The 26,211-nt window shown below is 30.9% G+C and overlaps 1 protein-coding gene across 21 annotated transcripts in view; it reads right to left on the bottom strand.

The window, feature by feature from the left end:
• The window catches only part of LOC129804438 (protein grainyhead), a 172,283-nt gene that overhangs the window by 19,704 nt on the left and 126,368 nt on the right, over positions 1-26,211 (bottom strand). For 11 of the 21 annotated variants that reach the window (XM_055851735.1, XM_055851738.1, XM_055851740.1 and 8 more), the window contains 4 exons: positions 23,715-23,932; positions 20,218-20,380; positions 6,364-6,475; positions 5,032-5,126 (listed from right to left, as the gene is read on the bottom strand). In XM_055851735.1, coding sequence (XP_055707710.1) covers positions 5,032-5,126; positions 6,364-6,475; positions 20,218-20,380; positions 23,715-23,932 — 588 coding nt within the window. Of the gene's footprint in view, positions 1-5,031; positions 5,127-6,363; positions 6,476-20,217; positions 20,381-23,714; positions 23,936-26,211 lie in introns of all 21 variants that reach the window. The other 10 variants (XM_055851742.1, XM_055851741.1, XM_055851731.1 and 7 more) reach the window with 1 other exon arrangement.

The following is a 26,211-nucleotide window of genomic DNA, read 5'->3' on the forward strand; positions in this document are numbered from 1 at the left end:
AGTCGTAAGCGTGTCTAGGGCTTTATACGGGCTTCAAACCTAGGGCTTAGCCTTATGGTTTAACTCGTTTAACTGCTTTGGTTTCTTACCAATCAAAATTTCATGAAAAAATTAAACATACACTGAGAGAAATCCGAAAAAGTTAAAATAACATTCCGGAAATGTTAATTTTACTCTGCATTATTGATCTAAAATCGGTGTAAATATTACCTTTTTCATGTTTATTAGGGGTTAAAGGTACCCTTCTTCATGATAATTTTACCTTTAATAAGGTGTAAAATGAACATTAAAAAATGTTGATATATTTTTACACCTGAAAAGTGTTAAATTTTTGAGGAAAAAATATTAATCGCACCTTTTTTTTCTCAGTGTATAAACTGTAATTTTTCGTGAAGTATATGATCTTTAATAAAATTCATTTTATCACCTAAAGACTTGAGACTTTAGTTAAAAAATAAATACAATTTTAAAATACGCAATTGAAAATATAAAAAAATCAATTTATATAACTTTTAGAAAATAGATTTATAACAATAGGATTGAAGCATATCATATTTTTATTACCCATTTAGATTCTTGAAAAATAATTTTAAGTCTCTTAAAGATAGCAGGGAATATGGCAAGGCAGGGTTTGAAATAATATTTTTAATACAATTTAAATCTTTTGCTACTTCTTTTTAAGAAGTGTTGCTTGGAACGTTGTAAATAATTTTTCGTATTTGTTTTCTCTAAAATCATTCTTAATACACTTTAAAATTAATACAAACATAGACATTAGCTTTGGGTAATATTTCGTCCACCTTGATTCTCATGGTTTCTCAGTCTTTTTCACTTCATCTTGTTTGTCGAGGGAGATTTTTTCTTTTTATTGAGAGTATGCAAAAACTAAAAATTTATGGGAATTTGATAAACAAAAGAAGTGGCCGAAATTACAAGCTGGCCGAAATTTGGCACAGTTGCCTTGCTTATGGAACAAGCATTACTCCTTTCAATTTCAATTAAATTGAATTATTCAGATTTATCAATTTATCATGATTATGAATGATTAACTTGCTTTTATCACAAAATACATTTAACCTGCTCTAATATTGCAATTTATCTAAATTTAATATTTAACTTCAACTTCATTGAGAATCCCGTGCATCGTAAGCTAATGTAGATTTATTAAAGATTTTCAAAGGTCATTTTCTAACACTGTACTTCCCCCTTCAAAGTAATTTTAATTGCAGGTAACAAGAAGCGATTGTCTATTTCTGCGAAATTACAAATCTCAAATCTCAATGTGTGGAATTAATTTTCTAATTTGCCATTAGTTATCTCACTCCTATTTCTCTCCAACCCAACCAACTATTCACACTGTATATTTCTCCCCAACATACTCCACGTCCATCCATACAAATTGTACGTCACCGCCCACAGATATAGTCACTCTTGTGTGCAAAATAAGCTTCTGTGATAATTTATTTGCATTAATTAAATATAATAATAATAGTAAATAGTGAGAAGGTATACAAAAAAAAAATACTGCAAGAGATTGAAGTGTAAGAGCAACATAACAAATTATTAATTAACGCAACTTATTCATCAGGGGACTTTTTGAGCTCTCGCCACACGGTACATAAAATCATTTTCACCTATAAATTTAATTTTGCCTAAGCTTTTTCACCCAATCCACTTGCATTAGTATTGCAATATAGTAAACATTCATATGGTGAATTTCAATCACTAGCTATTTTGCATTTGACGCAATAAATAATTTGCACTACTTTGAGCTCAATTTCTTTTTCCTTCCGATCGCACATTGCACACCTTTTGTGCACTATCAAGACTAAAAAAAAAAGAATTAGCAAACACATTTATTCATTCTCAATTAAAGTCTGGATGGAAAATAAATGACCAATGGACATTTTTAATGGTAGATTTAGCGATAATAAAAATATCGCCAAAGAGAGGCATGCAGATAAAATTGCTATAAAAGAGTTTAAGAGACACTTTCAGAGTGTCTTTTAGTTTTACACCAAATACAATTAAAAATTAACCATTAAAAACCTCATCCCACTAAAATAATTTCTTCACACATCTACATTTTTCCATTCACCTCCCTCCTTGATCATTGCAAATTCTTCTATCTTCTGCTTCTGGATTAGAGATTATCGCCTCTCTTTTCGCAACATTAAATGCGTCAGTGAAAATTGCAAGGTCTATAATTAAAAATTATGTTGATTTCTTCTAAATAAAATTTATCTCAATCGCTTTTAGTATCGAAGAAATAAAGCTCCACTAACGGTAGTTTTATGAACTTTGTATGCCATCAGAAATTGTTGGAAACGACCCAACTTTTCGATTGTACTAAAATGAACAATAATTACATGTTAAGTAAAGTGAAATTTCTATTATAAGGTAACTGTACGAAATTTCGACCAGATTGCAATTTCGGACACTTTCTTTGCTCCTCAAATTTCCATGAATTTTTAGTTTTTGCATACTCTAGAGAATATACTATGCAAAAAGAAAACAAAAAATGGCGTTTCGACGAAAGAGATGATGTGAAAAAAACTTTCGAAGAATTCTAGAAGGCTAAGAACTTACGGAAATCAAGGTGGCCGAAATATTACCCAAAGCTATGTCTATATTTTTTATTCATTTTAAAATGTATTAAGAATGATTGTAGAGAAAACAAAGACGATAAACTATTTACAAGGTTCCAAGCAACACGCCTTTAAAAGAAGTAATAAATCAAACTGTACTAAAAATATTACATTTCAAACTCAAAAATTTGTCGCTTGAATTCAGCTATGCCGAAATTAAGTAGAGTTAGAGTTACCCTACTTCCAAAATGATTTAAAAGCTTTCATAATATTAAGAAATATAACTAAATCATTAGTGGGAGTTTTGTTCGTTTCATGACTTTGCTCTCCAGAGCTATAAAAGTTAGCAAATTGCACCATAAAAATGACTGTTTTGTTCAAAATAATCCAGAGGTTGGAAAAATTGTAATATTGTAGCACAAGTGCGTCTAAAATCTGTTTTGCAAACTTTAAACGTTATGAAAATGTTTAACCAACTGAGATTAACATTTTGGTCAGTAAATTACCGATGTAATTAGTAAAGAAGAAGTTCAAAAAAATATGAGTAAAATATTTCAAGTTAGACAGTACACTCAAAACTAAAAATTGAACTTAAAATTGGTTTATGACTTTAACTCATATTCAGGTAATTAAAGAAGATTTATATATTCACAATTTTCTTTTTCCTAGCGTTTTTTAAGAATCAGAAATTTTATTATTTCCTTTTGTTATTATTTATCTATTTCAACTAATTTACTGACCAAATTTACTGAAACACAGCTCTATTTGCTGCAGCTAAAATAGTTAGGAATTTATAATTACCCAATGACTTATTTGCTATTAAGAACAGTTTCATGAATTTTTGATTTATGATCAAAATAAATGAAATTTCTCAATAGTTATACTGAAATTTCCTAATATTTTTAAAATTAATTTTATTTTGAAATCAATAAGTAGGGGAACGTACTCTCCCTTCGAACGTTCATGCCTTCGAATAATGTGATTTTGTATGATATTCCTTAAAAGATTTGTACATAATTATCACGTAATTATCAATAATTGACGATAAGCTAACTATTTAATAGAAATGTGTAAGTATCTTATAAAAAATCAAAGAAAATTCACATTATTCGAAGGCACGAACATACGAAGGGAGAGTGCTTTCCCCTACTTCAATAAAATATTTTATAAAATATTCTATATAGCCATCATAGGAAGAAGTTTTCAAAACTTTCTAACGTTCTACGAAAATTTAGGAGTGATACAGCTTAATATCTTAGCCATAATATAAAATGATTTATTTAATGAGGGTGTGGTACGATCTATACACTCAGAAAAATAATCGAGTAAAACTTACTCGAATCGACGTTGAATTTACTCTTTTTCGTTGTGATTTTCGATTAACTATATTTTAGAGTTGATTTTACTTCTATTTAGGTGTAATATTCGAAAGAGTTGTTTTAACTTTTTTCCTAAAATTTACATGATACAAAAGTGTAAAAAACTCTTCTTAGGACTGAAAATAACTCGTTTTAAGAGTTAAAATAACTCGTTCCAAGAGTTAAAAAAATCTTTTTTGGAGTTAAAATAACTCTTTCAAACCCGAAAATGGATAGATTTTGGAATTTTATGTTTTTTTTTTATTTTATCATTTTATTTATTAATATATTCTTGATCTCAAGTTCCCTATATTTCGAGCGAAATATCGCATATGAGGAGAAGTTCAGAGCAAAAAAACGCTATTTTAATAGGGAAATGAATACGACTTAGAGTTTTTTTTTGCTCTGAGCGCCTCATATGATGCACGCACATGTCTTCATGAAACACTGTTAGGCATATTTCTAGTTGATCTTCCATATGAACTTTGTCACACGAAAATCTTCTTGACTGATGTATATTCTTAAAATAAAAATACTTAAGCATATACTTCAGTCGAGGTGAAATTTTAGATCGAAAAAGAGTAATAATTACATCGATATCCGACGAAATTATTCAACTCGCACGAAGAGTTGTTTCAACTATATTTACTAAAATTTACAACGAAAAAGAGTAACAATTACATTGATATTCGTAGAGTTAATTCAACTCTGTCATAGAGTTGTTTTAACTTTTTAGGTTTCCTCTTACTGTAAGCAGTTTAACTTACACTGAGAGAAATCCGAAAAAGTTAAAATAACATTCCAGAAATGTTAATTTTACCCTGCAGTATTGATCCAAAATCGGTGTAAATATTACCCTTTTTAGGTGTATTGGGGGTTAAAGTTACCCTTTTTCATGTTAATTTTACCCTTGAAAAGGTGTAAAATTAACATTAAAAATGTTGATATATTTTTACACCTAAAAAGTGTTAAAGTTATGAGGAAAAAATGTTAATCGCACCCTCTTTTTTCTCAGTACACAAACCCGAAAAAACCATAAAAATAATTCGCAAATAAATGTTAATAATGCATTATTAATATCTTACCTTTGCCGAACTATCAAGAGGATTCCAGTACACTGCAATAGCATTATGAGCCACTTCTTCGATACATCCAACCAGTCCTACAGAATTTTTTGTATCTGTTGAATACAAAAAAAGTCAACCCATTAAATATGACATCTAATTAAAATTCCTATATTTTATACATTACACCAGGCAAACGAAAAAAAAGAGTTGTAAAGAAAAATATGAATAAAATGTCTCCAGAGCTGATAACAATCACTTGGAAATTGAAGGAAGAAAAATAGCAAAAGTGACAAGTTATGCTAAGAATTTGTTCATTGAATTAAAATGCAAATGCTCCTGTGAGACTCATGTTATATCCCCCTCCTCCTCCTCCTCCTCCTTCCAACACAATCATCTATAGCAAAAAGATATCCATTCTCGATCTTCAGCCGTGAATATTGATTGATAAATAAATTTTCTTGGTTCATCACTGTATACACTGAATACTGGATAATTGGTGGAAGCGTAGGTTAAATTAATATTTAAACATATTATTATGTTTACCAGTTACACACTATCTTAAAAATGTATGACAAATATTCTAGATTGACTGGTTTTGCCACCATCCAATTGAGATTCATATTTCGATGGGAGCTTCTCCTCGCGCCAAGATCAAAATCTCACTATCTCACCCATGAATTTGCCCATAGGCTAAAATAATTTTATATAGAATGTCTCAGCCATAGAGAATAGTGAATTATTATTATTTAAGTAAATTTGCGTTCTTTTACTCAATGAAGATAGCGTTTTATTTAAATTTTTTTTCCCAGCATTTGCTCTTCAACATCAATCGATTGAGGCATCAACTAAACCATCTCACCATCGATCGATCCCAACAATGAGAAAGACAAAGCTAATCGCATCAATTAGCCTTCCTCATCTTCCACCCAGAGAATTCACTCTATCATCAACGACGGAGACTTTTGTCCAGTCAAATGAAGAGAGATGGGGCTGGACACAAAAAGTGTACTGCGAAAAGGTACTTCTTGTATGCAAATAATATGGATTGTGAGTGCATGAGATGCAGTCGTAAAACCTGTCAATTAAATTCACTCGAGAGTAGCACATCTCTGAGGCTCAAGAAGCCAACTTAATGACTTCTTAAGGCTATGTATTTTTTTCCTTCTCTTTTCCTTTTTTTTGTCCCTGCTACATCTTTCGCCGTCTCTGCATCATCCCTTCTCCCATCACAAACCCTTTTTTTCTTCCAACCCAATTCCCCACCCAGTTGGATCGATTCAATTAAAATCCCTCTCAATTAAGTGTTTGTTGCTACCGAAGGAGCAGTATCATAAAAAAAGCATCTCTTACCTGCATCGAGAATCCTCTGCTTCACAGAATGCTGTCGACTATGCCAAAATTGCCAGGCTTTTATTTCGTCATCAGGACTCTTCTCCTCACGAAACATCAACATTATCACACTCTGAAATGAAAAGAAAATATTATAACCCATAAATAATTGTAGTGGTTTCAGACAAATTTCCACGATTAATTTCCTGTATTAATTTCCAATAAATCATTGAACTTGTATATGTAATATTGAATGAATTCATTTGCATCACAAAAACACAGTTTTTCTGTCAATATTTCCCTCAATTCAATATTATTGATCAAGCTCGTAGTACACACTTTTGAGAATTTCAATAGTGTATTTGATCTATTTAGGGGATACTATATTATTTTGACATTGAAAAAAAAACATTCAGTTTTCTTAAAAGTTAAGTAAGAATTAGAAATATCTAAAATCAAAAAGATTCAACGACCCTAAAATAATGTGTTTTAAATTCGACATAATACAAACATTATTACGCATAAATTCTTAAGATCAAAAATTATACGGGTACGGTAATTAATAAATATCTGGTGCCAGTCAAAATAAGCAAAAATTCCGAATGGGTCGAAATCCCGAAAGCCAAGATCCCGAAAAGTCAAAATCCCGAAATGTCGAAAATTTGAAAAGGACGAATTTATACGGATTTTCACCGGAACCCTAAATATCCAATTGAAAATATTGAATTTATAATAATAATACATTTGGAATAAAACTAAAACGTATAATAAAGAATTGATAATATAGGGGGAAGTGGGGCACCTTTAAAAGTAGGGTACCTTTGAAATTGGGGTTTTTCATCTATTTTTAAATAAAATTGAGCCTTGTCGTGATATTATTTAGCTGCACAAGCAGATTGAGAATCTAAATTACATTTTGATATGACACAGTTCCACTTAAATAAAGGAGAAAAATCCAAATTTCAAAGATGCACCACTTTCAAAGGTGCCCCACTTCCCCTTAGTCTTATTTGGCTTTTAAGGTTATTTAGAAAAAATAAAATAATTTTGCTGTCTCTATTGTTTGCAATATTTAAGATTGATAAGTATTTTTTTCTTGAAAGATTTTTTGACCCACATAAAATTTAAACGGTAAGAGATATCAACTTCCGGTCTTCGATGACCCCTCCTCAAATGACTTTATCTCGAACCCAACCTCTTTATTTTTCCGCCATCCCCTTTAATGCGTTCCCTTTCCCCCAAAAATAAGTCAAAAATGAGGATTTTCGAACTTTGCAAAAAATTGGCCCTGACGATTTCATTCATTTTTGGATATGTCTTGGAGGTAGTCCAGCTGTACATTTCGTCCTTAGACACCTATCACCGGAAAAATCGCCATCTGGAATTATTTAAGGTCAAAGCTCAATTTTCACCCGATTTGTTCAATTAATTAATTAAAAGGTTAATGATTTTTTGAAACCCTCTTCTTGAACAATTTTCAACTTCAAGATGGTTTTGTGGTGATTTATAGACAAATTTAATTCGACAATAATCAGAAAACTTACGAAATATTAGGCAGAGCTCTTTCTCGGGAGTTCGAGCAGATCGCAAAGCCTCGGACGCTTTGTTCGTACTCTTTATAAATGTCTACATTTTTCTTTAAGCTTTGATATTGTTTAATAATAAATTTAATCAAACTTTACTTGCTTCAGGATCTGTTTTTTTTTAATATTAATACTAGTACATAACTATGTGTAGTATTTAAAAAAAATCATATACAATACCGAATTATCTTTTTAATTCAAACGAATCTTGATCGAATCGTATAAAAAATAAATTTTGTAGTATGTATGATCTAAGTTTGACTTAAAAAAAATAAAAAAAAAACAATGGCGAAGGTTTCAGTAATACGAGCGTGAATGAAAAGTTGTCCTGTAAATTTACTACAAAACATATCCAGAAAAATAAGAAATCATTGTAACTGTATTTTAAAAGACCAAAGGTAAATGGTTTTAAAGAGGTAGAAGGGAATTACGAGAAATAAAAAAGTTTCTTTAGAGAATATTGACTTATGGATGGGGGGAGGGTTATCGAAGATCTTAAAGTCGATATCTCGAACTGTTCGGGCTTAAATAGGATCAGTCTGTTCCTCGAGAATATTAATTTAACCTGTAAACTGAGGATCATCAATTAGATGTCCTTTGGGTCCTTTTTTATAAAATTTCTATAGTGTTAATTCTTTACTGCCAAATGTTACAGGCTAAATATTCTTAATGATCAGCCACATTCTATTTAGGCCCTTCAGCCACTTTATCGTTAACAAGTACAAAAAAATTGCGTTATAAAATTTTCTATCTTTCAGTTTGAGTAATAAAAAAAATTATTAAACATCTTTGCTGATATGCAAAAAAGGATAGCACACTACAGAGTTTCTCACCCTTGTTTCAATTCTCACATATTGCCGGTATCGTACATAACGTGGAATATGGAGTATAAAGAAATATTAAAAAAAAGCACATTGAATGATAAAGAAGAAGTGTGGAGGTGGAAAATGATATAAAGTGGCAATAATAGTGTTCAATATCACACACAATTGCTCCAACATGGACTTCTTTTCCCTTTCCAACAGTACAAAACACTCGTGGCATAGTTTGTTTGACAAAACAATGTAATTTATGCTCTCTCACTCTCTTCAGCCTACCGTAGGTGTTTCCTGTGCGATAAATTCTTGTTAAATTATACACAAACAGCAAGAAACTTATAATCATACACCTCACAATTGAAACAACCTGAGATATAAAAGAGTATCAAAGTCAAATAAAGTGTAGCAACGTATCACTATTACGGTTATTTTTTTCTATCATATTGTAGAATATCCTCTTGCAATATGAACTATATTTTTATTCTATCGACTTAGCCAAATTATTTCCGCACAATTTTATTTCTTATTCCACTTGAGTTTATTTATTTATTTTTTTAAAATCCAAAATTGGATGATTGGGATACTAAAAGAAACACCGGCACACCATTAAAACGAAGAAACGATCCAAATAACGAAAAAGGTGACCAAGGAGAAAATACCAAAATACCACAAATTGATAGCAAAATCTCGCTTCAAAGACAAGAGAATCTCAGTCATTTCCTTCCAGTTGCAAAAATTCCTCAAAATTGTTCTCATTTGCTGCAACAATTGCACAATGATATTTTTCATGTGTTAATTGTTATTTCACCTCAATTGGACCAAATGAGGCATTTAAGGAATTTTCACTTGGGAAAAAATTTCCCCTTCCATTAATACTCTTTTTTTCTCGTCATTTTTTTACATGTCACTTCCAATTTGATATAGCATCAAAAACTACGCCTCTTTCTGACTGAATTCTTTGCAAAATACCAACTTAAGTCTTGAAAGAAAGACCGTGTAATTTGTACAGATTATTTTACACAAAGAAGATTTTTGAGAAATTTTGAGTCCATGAGCTGAAAAAAATGCATTTAAGTTGCAGAGTAAAGTACTCTCAAATTATCTCAAATTGCATCCCAAAAATTTTGTGAATAAAGTTTGTGAAAAAATGTTAGAAAAAGGCTTCAAATATTGCAGCAGAAATTACAATTAGTTGTACCAAACACAAAATAGGGTGGAATTGTGGTAAACTTTGTGTTCTTTCCACTTGACCTAGTTTTATAAATTAGTTGTAACATATTTTGCATAGGAAGCTGTTTTTTTGTTACATTTTTGCTGAGATTATGGGGATATTACATTGGAAATGTTCTAAAATATATTACAGAAACATAATGGAGAATAAGAAATTTAGTCCATGACTGTACTAAAAATTTAAAACATATCTGTACTAAAAATGGCGCAATTCATATTTTTACAGTTGATTTTGACAATGATTTTCGATTTAACTTAGAACCTTATTTATTGCTGAAATCTCATTGAATTTGCTAATTCAAATATTTCCTAAAATCTTATTTTAATTGCAGGATAAGTTATATTGCAATTCGATGGAGCTCTTAGATAAATACTTTAATTTGTACTTTACATCTTCATTATACAAAAAAAAAGTTAATATTTGAATCCTGAGGCCCAATTTTTGAAACTCTCACTCGCACCCGCGAGCTCTTTAGTGGCCGAGAGAAATCCACTCGCACACTCCGTAGATTCAAATCCTTCTGTAACGACTTCTTTATAACATAAAGTACTCGTTGCACGTACTCAAGAATTTCCGGGGTGTGCGAGTCAATTTCTCTCGGCCACTAAAGAGCTCGCGGGTGCGAGTGAGAATTTCAAAAATTGGCCCTCTGTTTCACAATGTACTAAGAATGTACTAAATTGATATATAATATTTTTGAATGATTCTGGAAATTAGTACAAGGGTTAGATGTAAAAATCGTCATGGAACTTTTAAATTTCCACGTAATTATGCTAATCTTTCCAATGAAAATAAAGATGTTTTCTTTTAGAACTTAAAAGTCTGTATAAGTGCTTCTACATAATTGACTTTTCTTTGTATTGCTTTCTGTCACGATTGTTTAGTGGTTTTAGAACACAGCGAGGACTGGGGAAAACAGTCGAGATAGAAACCAACACAAGGGAAAGTCGATAATTCAGGAGCACTTGGTAACACTTGGTGAAGTGCTAAAAAAACATGTTCATTTTTCATTAGAGTATCATAATTTCGTCATTAGAAAAAACCAAGCAGATTTAATACATTGATTTTGTAAAATCTAAGGGTTAGACCCATACATAATAATTCATAGAAAATTCTGTACACTATATACAAAGCCCAGATGACATTGGAGTAATATTTTAATAGGTTTTTAGAACAAAAGAAAATGTGAGTTATAATTACAAGAATGAATATTTTGGATTAGAATATTTTATTGTACTATTCCAAAGAAAAATGATCATGTTTTTTAGAACTTCACTCTTATCAAAAGCTTCTACATCAAGCGCCTGGCAGGTTGGCCTTTTTATATGGAGCTATTTGAAGCCAATTCCTAAATTGATCTCGGACTCAGCTCACAGTGCTCCAAGGAAAAAATTTATTTAAACAAAAATTTAGTATATTTATCCCTCCATTCGGAAAGGTATCTTATAATACGGAAAAACTTCTCACTTTTTAAATATTTAGCATAACGGTCACGAATGCAGAAAAATTCCCATACGAATTTATATGTGAAAGTAAGAATCTGGCTTCAACTTTGAAGGCCATTCGCCGGGGCTAGTTCTACATAATCGACTTCTCTTTCTATTGGTTCCTGTAACAACTGTTTGGTTTGATTTTAGAACACGGCGGGGATTGGGGAAATCAATCGAGACAGGATCCAACACCAAGAAAAGTCGATAATGCAGAAGCACTTTTGAGCAGTGAAGTACTAAAAAAAATGTTCATTTTTCATTGCAGTAGCATCATTATGCCATTTTACTCTTTCACATTTTATTTTATTAATTTTTTATGTTCAGAAATTTTCGCCCATGTAATGGCACCATAAGTTGGGTCAAGAAGAAAAAATAAACCCTTATTTTTTGAATTGTGTACAGAATTAAAATATGCAGTCACACGAAAGATTAGTTTAGCAAAAAACATTCAGCAGTGATTTTTTTTTGACTTGTAATTTTAACGTCAAGCAAAATATTGCCCTATTAAATAATTTCAAATTGTGCCTATAAAGAGCAGAAACAATGGCAAAAGAGAACTCATATATGTGTAGAATATTTCCATCTGCAATAATCCCCTAAAATTTCCGCATGGGACAATATAACAAAAAATATAGTGAAAATCTACATCCAATTCGACAGCCACAATAAATATTTACAAAATAAATTTCCGTGGAAATGAATGTGCTTGTGCATCTCCTTCGAAAACATTTATCATGGCAGAATTTGCATAAGAATGTGACCTTATTTGTACAAAATCTCACCTAGATCTCACATTTTTTTTTCGCTCATGTCTCTTATTGCCCCTCTTTTAGCTATACAATTCCACATTCTTGATGATCCTCAATTCAACAAATAATGTCTCGTTTTCTCACAGGATACATGACTTGTATCCTGTGCTAATTTAAATAAAGATGATGGAACTGATTGGGAGATTTTTATCTGGCGCTCCTGCTTCTTTTTTTTTGGTTGGAAATTTTCTCGAGAGAGGTTGGTGAAAAGATATACAAAAAAGAGATCTTCTCACTGACAATCAATCAAAATGCTAGATGACAGGGCGTAAAATTATTCTAAAAGGATGGAAATTTTCTCGTGATCTCACCTTCTTTTGTCACAATTAAAATGTGTTGCATATTAAGAAAGCCATGTGCTTTTCACAAGAGTGTAAATTTGTGAAATTCAACATTGGAAATTTAGTGAGAACGGTACACAGTGTAAAAACCGTTTTATTGCAATTTGTATGGAAGTTTGTAATCCTCCCATTCGACATTTATTATTAATATAAAATGTTTATATGTCCGACATGCAATTTCACTCCGTTTCATTAGATGCTAACACTCCATGAAGAGATAAATTAAACGAGAAGGTGAATTCCTAACTAAAAATTTCTTTTATATATACATTTTCTACTCTTCTGCCATGATTTGATAAATATAAATATATGTATGTATGCATAAAAAAAGAAATCCTTTTATTCAATTTCCTTTTGATGCATCAAATGTCTTGCAGAAACTCATATGTATTTACCATCAATTAATAGCCCAAACAGCATATATATGGAGAAATTCTATCATCACACCAAACCTGCGTATCCATATAGGTATAATGGGAAAACTTTAAGTGGAAGGAGATAAAGAAAAGAGAGATTTTGCAAATATTACTTTTCATTTGGAATCTCTCAACTTCTGTGCGTATGATTTCAATCATATATTAACTGCATTTCATTGCAAATGTACAGTGAAAAATAATAATAATAGAAATGAGTAGTATATACGAAAAGAGGAAACATTCAGCATATTTCCTAAGATATAAATCTTAATTAAAATTGGCTTCATACCCACTTTACAGTTACCTTAATCCACATTAATTCCATCACATTCGTGGTGGCTACGCATTAAGCAAGATGGTAAAAAGGACAGTGAAGTGCACTAAACATTCAAATGCATTGTCGTATGCATATAGCATAAAGTTAGTAATAGAGGTCGAGAAAGAAATTGAATTTGTTGCAAATCATCATTTAACTTTATAACACATATTTTCAACTTTATAATGATGTTTTCATCCACTTTTCCAAAGCAATTAACATTTTTTTTGCACATACATATATTTTGTATTGCTTTATTATTCAAACGGTGTTGGCAACCCCTTTGTAGGAGAGAACGGGGATATTTTAGACCGTAGTATTTTCTTTAAGTATTGATCTTGTAAAAATAAAATTAATTAAAATGGTACTTTATCCTCAGTTGCTCTACTGTGGGGTAGTTTGAGACAAAACCTATCCGTATTTACTCTTCATACAGTAAAGTTCATCAAACATGAACTCTTCAGATGTAAACAACGACGACGCTTGATTTAAAAATGAAAAATTTGCGGTTATTTGAAAAAATTATTAAGAGAAGGCTTTCAGGCTTCGCACATACAGTAGGTGTCAAAAGTTTGTTGCCTCATGTATGTTCGGGAAATCAGGTGCAAAAATGACAAAAAAAATGTCTTTTAATTCTTTTGCAAATTAGTTGCGTGTAATCCGTAGATCTTATTTATGTATTTCGAAAAAATTATTTTTTCTTTTTTTTTTCATATAAAAAAAATATTTTCCAAAAGTCGATTATTTTTGATGTGTCAAAAGTTTGTTGCTTCACTTGATAAGTTACTCAAACTGGTCAAAAACACAGAACCAACGTAATGTAAACCGGTTACATTTTGAGTTTATGTCATTTGAGAGGCCAGTGGTGGGTTTGCACATTTATAGAGTTGTCAATGGTAAATACATGTGTATAAAAGTGATGATAAATAACAAAAAATAATCTGTTTTTTTTATAATTTATAATTTAGGTTAAAATGGCAAGTTAGAAAAAGTTAAAAGGAGGAAAATTCTCCAGAGATACTGTCAGAAAGAATCCTCGTCGGCAATTGTTTAATTTATAGAAAATCTCTACAAGATAAAGGGGAAAGGCTCATAATTTTGTCCAGTTTCTTATTTTGGACACTTTGACGATAAAATTGGACACTAAAAATAAATTGATTAAAATTATGGATTTTTATTCAATTATTTGATGAATAATGAATTCTATCTAAATATTTGTTCTTTTTGGAAGATTTTAACACTTAATACGTTAAATTTTGAATATGATTTGCGTTGAAATTTCTTTGTTGAAAATTCAGTGTGAGCAATTGCTTACGAGAAATATGACAGAACTTCGTGTTTACTTCAGTCTTATTTAGCTGTGGTGAAGTACTAACAATGTTTCTTCGCTCTTTTTGAGTGATATTATTGAATATTCATTGAATACTGTGTTGATTCACGTTAGTGGTGATTTGCACATTTGACCTGAAGTGAGATTTGCCTTGTTACATTTTTCATGTGACAAATGGGAAATTTTTTAAGACTTTTACCAGTGAGGTGATACTCCTTATTTTGGACAGGTTTTTTCTCTCGAAATTTCGTGAAATTTTAGCTTTTGTGATGACTAGGTTGGACAAATGCCTGGAGAAATAAAGAAGCATCATCTCTACGAAAGAGATGTAGCGAGAAATGCCTTGAAAGGCTCCCGGAAAGGTCAGGGAATGCACGAATCCGCGCGTACTTCGAGTATCGAAGTCAACTCATTTTAATGAATGATATGGAAAGTTTTCGGGCTTCTTATGACATTCTACGTTTCCCTTACACGAACAGGAAGAGGACTTGGTAAGATTGGTTCATCAAATGAAGAACAATGGGCATCCTGTTGAGGCGGATTAGCTGTCTAAATTTACAGACAAGTTGTCCAAATTAATAACCAAGTTGTCCAAAATTAGAGCCAAGGTCACCTCTACTTATCAATTCATTTTTAAACGTATTAAAACTAATTTTAATAAAAATAAAACGATAAATAGCTTGCTAAGTTTCTAAACAACCCTTCTGAAAAGAGAGTAACAAGAAATGTCAATTAGTATCGAAAATATCGCACTTCAAACTTGGAACATCGATGATTATAAGCAGACTGGGCAAAATTATGAGCCCTTACACTATTTACGCGTCTGAAGCTACCTCAATCAATTTATTTTCCATTTAATACATCTTGTCAAATTAAGTTTTCAACAAATGATGCATAAGCAATATGTAATAATTACTATTCTAAAAGGTAAGTTTAGATCTTTTTCAATAGCAAATTGTATATTTTAAAACACCAAAAAATCTATCTTATACAATTTTCGAAAATATTTTTTTCTAATATCTAAATCACAAGTCTGAGATCGCCATTCTTATAACGGAGACGTGTATTAATAATTCCTTAAAAATGATTAAGAGTGTAATCCAACTTCCAACCTTTCAAATTATTCCTGTCTCAAACATTTCCATTCTCCCCTATACATACAGTTTCTTTTTCACTATTTTTCAGAAAGCTCTCATTTTATCTTCCCCAGTTATAACAAGAAGATTGCATACACTTAATTGCATTGCTTATTTCAACAACCATCATCATCATCATCAAGAAATCCTGACTAATGATGGTCATAAATACAATAAAATCCCAAATAAAATCAACGATGAAAGGCAAAAGAGTCAAATTCTAATGAATGAAAATTTATTAGCTTCATGAACGATCGTCGTAATTGTTTTTTTCCTCGTCTTGTCCCTTGGTTTTCTACGCCAATCTACTCCTCCCAAGACACGGAAGATTGCTATACAAATTTCTTCTCTTTAATATCACATTAAATCTCTTTTACTATCGCGTTCAGTGTATTCTCAAGCCTCTCAAGATTATTCAGAATATTTTTCACAACCATAATGGACTTTAATGGTCATCTTTTATTACTTTAATTTCTCTATATATTCTTTCTCAGTGCACTTTACGAATTCGACAAAAAAATGTATTTCTTTATCAATAACACATATCACACGTGCTGCTTTTGCCGCAATAAACTGGAAGCCGAATACATGAAAGAATTTATTAATATATAAGCATAAACAACGAGTTCAAGAAAATTTCCATAAAATAGCTATACAATGAGACTTTTAATAGTTCTTTTTTTTATTTTTTTATCTGTGTATTGCTGTTAATTCTTCAGAATATTCCCCATATTTTTGGGAGTTTTGATAAAATTTGACTTTAGTAATTTTGTACAATTTAAGCAGTATTCCAGACTTTTCTTTTTTCATTTTTCTTTCTATTCAATGGAACATCATCCAAATGCATGGTTTTCCATTATTCTAGACTCATTTAGCATATTTTAAGATGGAACAAGTCTTTTAAACAAGTGGAAAAAGTTTTGAAATGGCGTTTTTAAATTTTATAGTTAGGTTTTAATCAGTATTACGGTTTAATCCGACAGATGACTTATTGTTAGTGAAAAATTTATGAAACTTCAGGTCTGAACAGGTTTATATTCGTGAGATCAGTAGATTTTAAGCATTTTTAAGGTTAAGCATTTATGTTGAATTTTATGGAATGTGTCATATAAATTTCTTTATGCTTTTTTATGATTACTGAAATTCAGAATGGAAATAAGTAAGTTTTTGAAAGTAAAATAAAAACAAAGGCAATTATCCAATATTTGTCTGAGATCGTCTAAAATAGATATTAATTGCAAATTTCGGCCATTAATAGGGAAACTGCTTGTAATTTGGGACAGCTTGTAATTTTGAACACTGCGAAGGTAAAATCGGACACTGCAAACAAATTGATTAAAATTATGGAATTTTCTTCTAATATTCAATGAATACTGTATTCTATCTAAATATTTGTTTTTCTAGAAGATTTTAACACTAGATTCATTACATTTTGTATGATTTGGATTAAAATTTCTTTGTTGAAACTTCAGTGTGAGCAGTTCCTTAAGAGAGATATGACAGAATTTCGTGTTTACTTCAGTCTTATTTAGCTGTGGTGAAGCACCAGTAACTTTTTATCGATATTTTAAGTGATATTTTTAATATTATTAAATATTCATTGAATACTTTGCTAATTCACGTTAACCATTTAAGGACGATTGGGACACCAGTGTCCCGAAAATAAAATCCTTTCCTTTTGACTATAGAAAGTTATTTTGTCCTCTAATTAGTCCGAAAATTTGGTTTTTATTTTTGGGAAACCGATGTCCCATTAGGCCTTATAGGGTTAATAGTGATTTGTCCAGTAGACAAAACGGACAATTTTATTAGAGATGTACTAGTAGTTTTAGACAGATGTTTTTTCTCGGAATTTTCTTAACTTTTAGTTTGAAAGAATGCCTGAAGAAACAAAAGATGATCATCTCTGTGAACAAGATGCAGTACAAAAAGCCTTCAGAGTTCCAGAAAAGTTTTTGGGCTTTTTAGGACATCCAGCGCAGCGGTTCCTTATCATAAACAGGATGTGGGCTTGGTAAGTTAGGTTCTTGAAATGGAGAACAATGGGCATCCTATAGGATCGAATTGGCTGTCCAAAATTACAAGCAAAGTGTCCGAAATTACAAGCAAAGTGTCCGAAATTACAAGCAAAGTGTCTAAAATTACAGTCAAATTCATGTCTATATTTTTATTATTTTTTAAAGGTAATAGGATTAATTTTAGAGAAAACAAAGATGATAAACTAATTCTCCAAATAACACTTCTGATAAGGAAGTAACAAAAACTGGAATTTGTATTAAAAATATTGCACTTCAAGCTTAGGACATTCATGCTCATAAACACCCCGGGCCCGAAATTACAAGCACTTCCCCTCAATTGTTTATATTTTGAACATGCGAATTGATCTAAGGAGGAATGAATTCAATAAGACATCCGTAAAGTTCAATAATAGTGTAGAAAACGAACACTTTATATAAAAATTCAAGCCAAATCTTTAAACTTTAGAAAATGTTCTACTTTAAAACAATTATAACAAATTTTAGGCATTATTTTACATCAATTGGTATCATTTCAAATAGAATTGATTCTCAATCTCAATAGACTAGAGTTCTAGAATAGTTCTAGACTAGAGAATCTTAATAGATTAAAGTTTATCCAGCATCCATAAAAAGACAATTAAAAAAATATTTAAAATAGGTCAACAAATTTAGGTAACAATGTAAATATTTCGACATTTTTGAGTTAGATTTTAGGTATTAATTTTAAATCACTTCCTGCCTTTTTTTTTAAATTCTATTTTCTGTATTCTTAACAGATACTAAAATCGAAGCATTGTTTAACTCTTTTTCACATATATTTTATTTTGATCTATATAAAAAATGTCTTTAATAGCCAAAGTCACTAATATTATAAGATAAAGATACAATAAAAACGACATACGAAATGACCGATAAAAAACAACGATTTTAATTAATTTGCACAGAATTTCCTGAAAGTCACTTTTTTCCTTCGCTCTCACAGAATTTTATTTGGTTATTTGTGAAGTGTGAATTTCGCCTTAAGCAATAAATGTCCAAATTATTCAAATTCGCAGGAGAAATGTTAAAACCTACATGTTTCGCGAAATGCCACATTTGAAGCAAATGGACTAATATGCGAAAAAAAAGGTGAGAAATGATAGTTATCTATTTTGCTAAAATAGTCGAAAGGTTGTCGATAAGAAATCACATGGATTATAAATATACAGTTTGACTAACATTAAATTTCATGTGATTTCAAATTATATTAAATGTGTGATTTGCAATAAACCCAAAATCGACTGCACATTTACAACAAGTACTTGATACTAATAAAATACTCTATTTTTTTCTTCATTGCCTTGCTTGCTCTTACTGTTGCATTGAGGTGTGATTGAGAAAGAGGAAAATGTGAGCATTTATATGCATTTTGCTGAATAGACCTCATTTGTGATGCATGGAAAATGATCAGATATATTTATCTTCTGTACAATTTGCACGGGGTGAGGTTGAAAATCAATTTATCTCTTTCTCTATGTGGGAAAAAATTGTAAAATACTGCATAAAATAGCATTTAAATTTTATTTACCATGGCAACAACAAAGGATATGCAGTAGGAATTGTTTAGATGTGATTATTGATAAACAAATGAATTTTAGATCATTGCCAGGGTGGAAAAAAATCTTCCAAGGGGTAGAGCATCAACCCGATCACCCCTATTTGCGATCCAAGAGGAAGAAATATAGAAAAACGCACATGAGAGATATTTAATGTGAATTGAAAATAAAATAAAAGTGCTGTGAGGCTCAGACAAATATCGAAAGAGAAATAGAAGAAGGAGTTTTAAGCATGAAGAAAGGATTGAAAGTGAAAAAAAATCTGTTTGTTTTAGAGCATCTGCTTGAAAAATCGTTATATGCAAATTATTGACAGAAGATGGTATAGTGTACAGAAAAAAAAGTTGGAGAAAAGTGAATAAATTTGGGAAGAAGAAGAGAGAGAGAAAGACATGGTAAAGTGTCTGATGACATCCCTTATATTGCATCTCCCGTTGAAAAGAATAACATGAGAAGTTGGAGAGGTAAGAAAAAAGAAAAAAAAATTATCTAACACCTTTGAGAAGTCACTCATCATTTCATTGAAACATTTTCCACTCCACCAGCAAAGGATGGGGAAGTAAAGGATAGAAGAGACACGGATGATGAGACGCAATTGAGGATGCTGCTATATGATCTCTTGTGGAAAGAATTCTCTTTTTTTTCCTCTCCATCCTTTTGCACATCCTCCATAAATCACAACAGGAGAATCAAAATGTAATATGAGCAAAAAATCAAGCATTTTTCACCCTTCTTCCAAGGTAAAGGTATAGAAAGAGAGTGCGAGACTTTATAATCGTTTGTGAGACTCACCTTAACAGTCTGATTTTTAAGGGGCTTCTCCGGATCATGAATATACTCCAAAGTGATTCCGTAGAATTGTCCTTTATTTATATACGTAATACGATCGTCTTCTCGGCGCTGAGATGAACTTATTGGACTCTCCAGATTATACCGGAATCCAACATTTGAGAATCTGCAACAGCATTAAAAAAGAACAAGAACTTCATAGTATAATTTTTCCACAAAGAAAGTTGTGCAATTTAGAATTGCCTGATTAAGTACTGAATACAAAACAAATTATGAATACATTGCAGATTCAATCAACTTAACATGATTAATCTAGATTGAGCAATCTAGATAACTTCCCAAGGAACATTTATTTCTAAATATATTCTTGTAGAATTCTCTAATAGACGTTAAAGAACCAAAATTCTTTTAATCTACTTATAGAACTCTTGGTTCCGTCACTAAGGCTACTAAAAGTAAAATGGCGCACTCTTAACCCTTTCACGTCATTCTCTCACGTCGACTCTTTCACGGGAAATTTTTTTTTTTGACTATTTACATTAACTGAAATCTATCTGTTTGTGCACGGCATCATAATAGAAGGATGTAAGATTCTTGGCTAATTTTCTCAAGACTCCAGATATTCAGGAAAAGAAAATATTTGAGATCAAAAATCACGAATTTCGAACTTTGTGAAATGACTTTTCTTTTTCAAAATTTTTTATATTCATTTATTTTTTTCAGCAAAAAGTTCTTTAGAAACACAAAATAGAATATCCAAAAATTGTATATTGCATATTTTGATATAATAAATCACTCTCAATTTGCAATTGGTATGCAAACTTCCCTTGCCGACAATAGGGTCATATATGACCCGGAGTTTTTTCGAGTTTTCACGCAACGGAATTTTTTTTTCCTCACAGAACTATTATATTTGATCATAAAGCATTAGGAAAAACTCAGTTTTACATGCATTCACTAGCTGAATAAAAATGTGATGCGAAAGAGTTAAGGAGCTTAACCCTTTAAGGATGATTGGAACACCGTTGTCCCAAAAAAAATTTCCTACGGCCTTATGAAGTTATATTTTTGTTCTAAGAAGTCAGAAAAAGTGATTTTTTTATCCTCAATTTTCACTTTCTTATCCTTAACGCTTTAAGAACGATTTAACACTTTCAAGTGTCCCAAAAATGATTTTTTATTCTGACCAGAGAACAAAATAACTTTCTATTGTCACAAAAATTGTTTTTAGGACACCAGTGTTCCACTCATCCTTAAAGAGTTAAAATGTTGAAAGATTCTACAGAAATTACAACACTAAATTCTCTAACAAAAATTTTAAAGGTGTTATTAAAAGATTTGTCAAAGTCTTGGTTTTATACGGTAACTATTTTGCTTCTTGGAAAAGAATTATACTTTGAAACTTAAAGAATTTCGTGAAATTTTTAATTTTTAAACTACTAAAGATTGATTTCTACTACATTCTTTGAGAATGTAATCAAAAAATTAAGAAATAATTCGAAATTTACAAAATAATTTTACGCATATTTCCAAGTATTCCCTATAAAATCAGATTAGAGAAGATCAACTGAAAAAGAAACAGAGAAAATATGCTGTTTTTTAGTATTCGTGACGTGACACATGTAACCCATGTAATCCTTTAAAGAACTAATATCAAACTTATAAAAGTTCAAAGATTTAATTCTAGTACAACTGTTAGCGTGTAAAATAGATTTAGAAGCTTCCTAGATTGGTAAATCGAAGCATAATTATTTTTTGGATTATATTTTGATCAAATTTAGTTTGATCCCTATATAAAAAGCAACACAGAGTTAACAAGATTGAGCCAACTAACATTAGAAAATTAAAACTAAATTGATTAAAAAACAAAATAGAAAAGCCTAATGTTGTATAATGATTTTATCAAGGATATTCATTAGCGAAATAATTAATAATGGACTACTGAATTAAATAAAAATAACAATAAAATTAAAATTAGATTCTAAACTAAATTAAAAACTACTCATTTTTGAGAATTTAGAATTTTTTAAAGTTTTAATATTCAAATAAGTATATCAAGTTTTAGTTGAAAGAAACATTATTTGAAAAAGGATTCTATTCGAATTTTGAATGTTGATTAATACAACTGCTACGTATTAGATTGAGCAATCTAGGTAAGGGACGATGGTACGCATTTATGGAAGTCAAAGACTCAAATGAATCAAAATGATACTGGTTTTCATTCACTATCCTTGGTCCTTGATATATCCTAGATGTTATTCCTTGATATTAGGCCCCTGACCGGAAGTGATATTCGACTACCCGTCCGGTTCAACAAATTTAATTGCCTGAATATCCCGGGGTACATTAAAAATGTACATTTTGTTTTTAAAAGGTCTTGGTCGTAATATGAAAATGATTAGTCAAAATAACCTTATTAAATAAAAAAATCATTTGATAGAGCAATTAAATAAGTAAAAAAATTAAATAATTTTGAATCTTATGAAAATTATTACACAAAGAGAAATCCGAAAAAGTTAAAATAACATTCCGGAAATGTTAATTTTACCCTGCAGTATTGATCCGAAATCGGTGTAAATATTATGCTTTTTAGGTGTATTAGGGGTTAAAGTTATCCCTTTTCATATTAATTTTACCATTAAAAAGCGTAAAATTAACATTAAAAAATGTTGATATATTTTTACACCTACAGTAGACTCTCGCAAATTCGGCTCTTTTAAGATCGGGCTACTTTTTAATTCGGGCAGCGGTTACATTTGAAAAAAGTTTGTTGTCATTTTCAAGTTTGATTATGATTATCAAATGAATCAAATATGCTCAAATTTAGCATGGATTGTCTTAGTTTTGATGTGATTTTGCATTATTGAGGAATTTTCATGCAATTTACGATATATATCAGTGTGTAAACTCAATATCTATATGCACATGTCGCCCGAATTTCTGTCTAATTCAGCTGACATTTCGGTCCTATATGCCCGAATTTGAGAGAGTCTACTGTATAAAGTGTTAGAGTTTTGAGGAAAAAAAGTTAATCGCACCCTAGTTTTTTCTCAGTGTAGTTACCTGATGAAGGGCAATACATTTTCATAAGTCTATAAGTTGCATCTAATTTTTTTTTTTCAAATTGTAATAGAGGAAAGTGGCAGGCCTTTGAATGCGGCAGCCTTTGAATGCTTCAATTTTTCTCTTATTTCCAAAAGCTAAAATTCCATTTTCTTAAGCGAAGTTAATAGAAAATAGTTAACAGTATTAACTATTGTTCATAAAGTAGAATTTTTGCTTTAAAAAATAAGAGAAAAATTTAAACATTAAAGGGCTGCAACATTCAAAGGCAGACCATTTTCCCCTATTTCGTTCTTTTACGAATAAGTCCCGAAAAGTATTATAATATATAAAATAATAGATAGTCTGCGGTCTTTAATGGGCTATAAGCCAATAAGACCTTATAGGTAAGGTGGGATAAAAATAAAATAAAATAAAATAAATAGAAAATGACTTACATTTTTGGTATTTGAACTTTATCAGCGTCATTTTGCCGCCCAAAATCATGCCAGGGCCGTGATCTTGGGGATGGTGTATGACCTACACCCACACCACCTGTGGGACTACCCTGACCACCGTGAACAGTTCGCTGTATGCTCGTCACAGAGACCGGAATGGCGCCTGAGCTTCCATCCAGAAGTGATGCAGGTTGACAGAGTTCCGTGTAGTCAAATGACTGCTTAAAAGGGGTAAAAAGTAACATTCAATATTCCCCTTCTCAATCTCAAATATTTCAATAAAGAATTTAAATTTAAATTTATTTATTGCACAAAATAAGATAAAATTATCACTTTGGGCTTCACAATTTTTTTTTCTCTCTCTCAAACTTCTCTTTCGTATTCCCTTCTTCACCCCATCATCCCAATGCAATGAGAGAAGATAATTACCGCGAGATATACAGAAAATGTCACTTATGGGTAAATTAATTCAATTACACCATTAAAGCTAAAATCACCGACAATTATAAAATAAAACATCAATCGCGACGGCTCTCAATTGGAGTCCTCCTCTCCACGTCACTCCACACTTCTTCTTGGACACTCCGTGAGCACAGACAATTAAGTGGCTGAGTGAGAGAGAAGAATATCAAGTACAAATTGCAGTGGAGTCACAAGATGAGGAAAAATTGATGATTTTACCCCCTAAGAACGTATTTATCGCGCAATTTTCTTTCCCTTTCCATTCAATCTTTGCAATGGCCAGCATAACAAAATAACTTTGCCTTTTTAATGTGCTACTTAAAATGGATAAAAATATGTTATTGAGCAAAAAAAAAACATTGACAAATATATAAAAATAATCCGATGATTTATTTAGCAAGAGTCGCCAATAGACTATGTGCTGAACTTAATAAATGATTCAAAAAAATAATAATGTGAATTGAATTCAGACCAATAAATTATTTACCATTAGATTTTATTTCTTATTCCAAAGCTCAATACCTACAAACTTTTATCTCTCACTGTTTTCTAGTTCGCCTAAATCATTTTGTGCAAATATTCTTCTATCACATTAATTACTTCACGACTTTCAGTCTCTTTGAAAAATAGATCTTAAGGTTCTCCGTGGGCAATCAGCGCTATATTGGCGACAGAAATACTTAATAATTAAATAAATAATATCAAGAGATTACAGCAATTGAATTAAAATGCACTGTAATAAATGGTGGTTGTTGCTCAAAAACATGAAAATAGGTGGTATAAGCAAATGATTGCCATCTGAAAACTTATTACCTAATTGATAATAATTCATTTTGCAGTAGAAAATTATGATATTTCGGAATGGATTGACATCAAAGGCAAAGTGCAAAATTATATCCATATTTCAGAGAATTACTCTTGGAATTTACGTTGTATAAGTTTCTTTAGGGCATTAGGAATAAACAAAATCAAATAAACACCTCAATTCTGAGAAAACTTAAAATCTTTAAAGAGAGGTCTTTGTGAGCCGATTTGTATTCTTCGATAAAGATCTTTTATTTTAAAATGTTAAATTTCAATAAGCCTTAAAGCGAAAATGCAATAAATTTTATAAAAGTGCTGAAATGGAAAAGTCAAACTTGTTTAAGATTTCTTTTATAGACCTGGTCATGAGAACTTTCTAATTTTTTTCAAATATTGAAGAAATGGTAATTTTAAATTTAAATGTAAAATATTTAAGTTAAGTGTTTTATTACAATTTGTATTAGAATTCATTACAATTTTATCATGGAGTTTGAGACCTAAATCATCAATTCAGATAGGGTAAGTGTGCCAAATTCCGGCCAGTTTGCAATTTCGGCCACCTTTTTTGTTCCTCGAATTTCCATGAATTTTTAGTTTTTACACAAGCTAGAGATTACACAATGCAAAAGAATAACAAAAAATGTAGCTTCGACAAACGAGATGACGTGAAAAAGATATTGGAAGAATTCCCGAAAGGCAAGGAACTATGAGAATGAAGGTGGCCGAAATAGGGCACAAAAGCTATGTCTACATTTTTATTCATGTTAAAATGTATTAAAAATGATTTTCAGAGTAAATAAAGACGATAAACTGTCTTTAAGGTTTTAAGCAACACTCCTTAAGTACAAGGAATAAAAAATCAATTTCTATTAAAGATATTACATTTCAAACATGAGACTTTGGCGCTTGCATGCAAGTACAGTAGACTCTCACTCAATCGGCTCTTTTTCAATCGGGCGACAAATTTTGTTGACAATTTTCACGTTCAATTATGAAGCTAATTTGCTCAAATTCGCTGTAGTTCTTCTTGTTTTATCGTGATTCTTTATAATTGAGCGCTTTTTGTGGAATTTACAAAGGCTTTGACGCCCAAATCTATCGATAAACCGGATGACATTTCGCCCCAAATGCCCAATTGAGAGAGAGTTTACTGTATGCCGAAATTTGGCACACTTACCCTAATTCACAAAAGGTCTGTTTTCTTTCGGTTAATCGCTTTTGAAGACCGGTG

This window comes from Phlebotomus papatasi, chromosome 2, assembly GCF_024763615.1.
Source record: "Phlebotomus papatasi isolate M1 chromosome 2, Ppap_2.1, whole genome shotgun sequence".
NCBI classification, from domain to species: Eukaryota; Metazoa; Arthropoda; class Insecta; order Diptera; family Psychodidae; genus Phlebotomus; species Phlebotomus papatasi.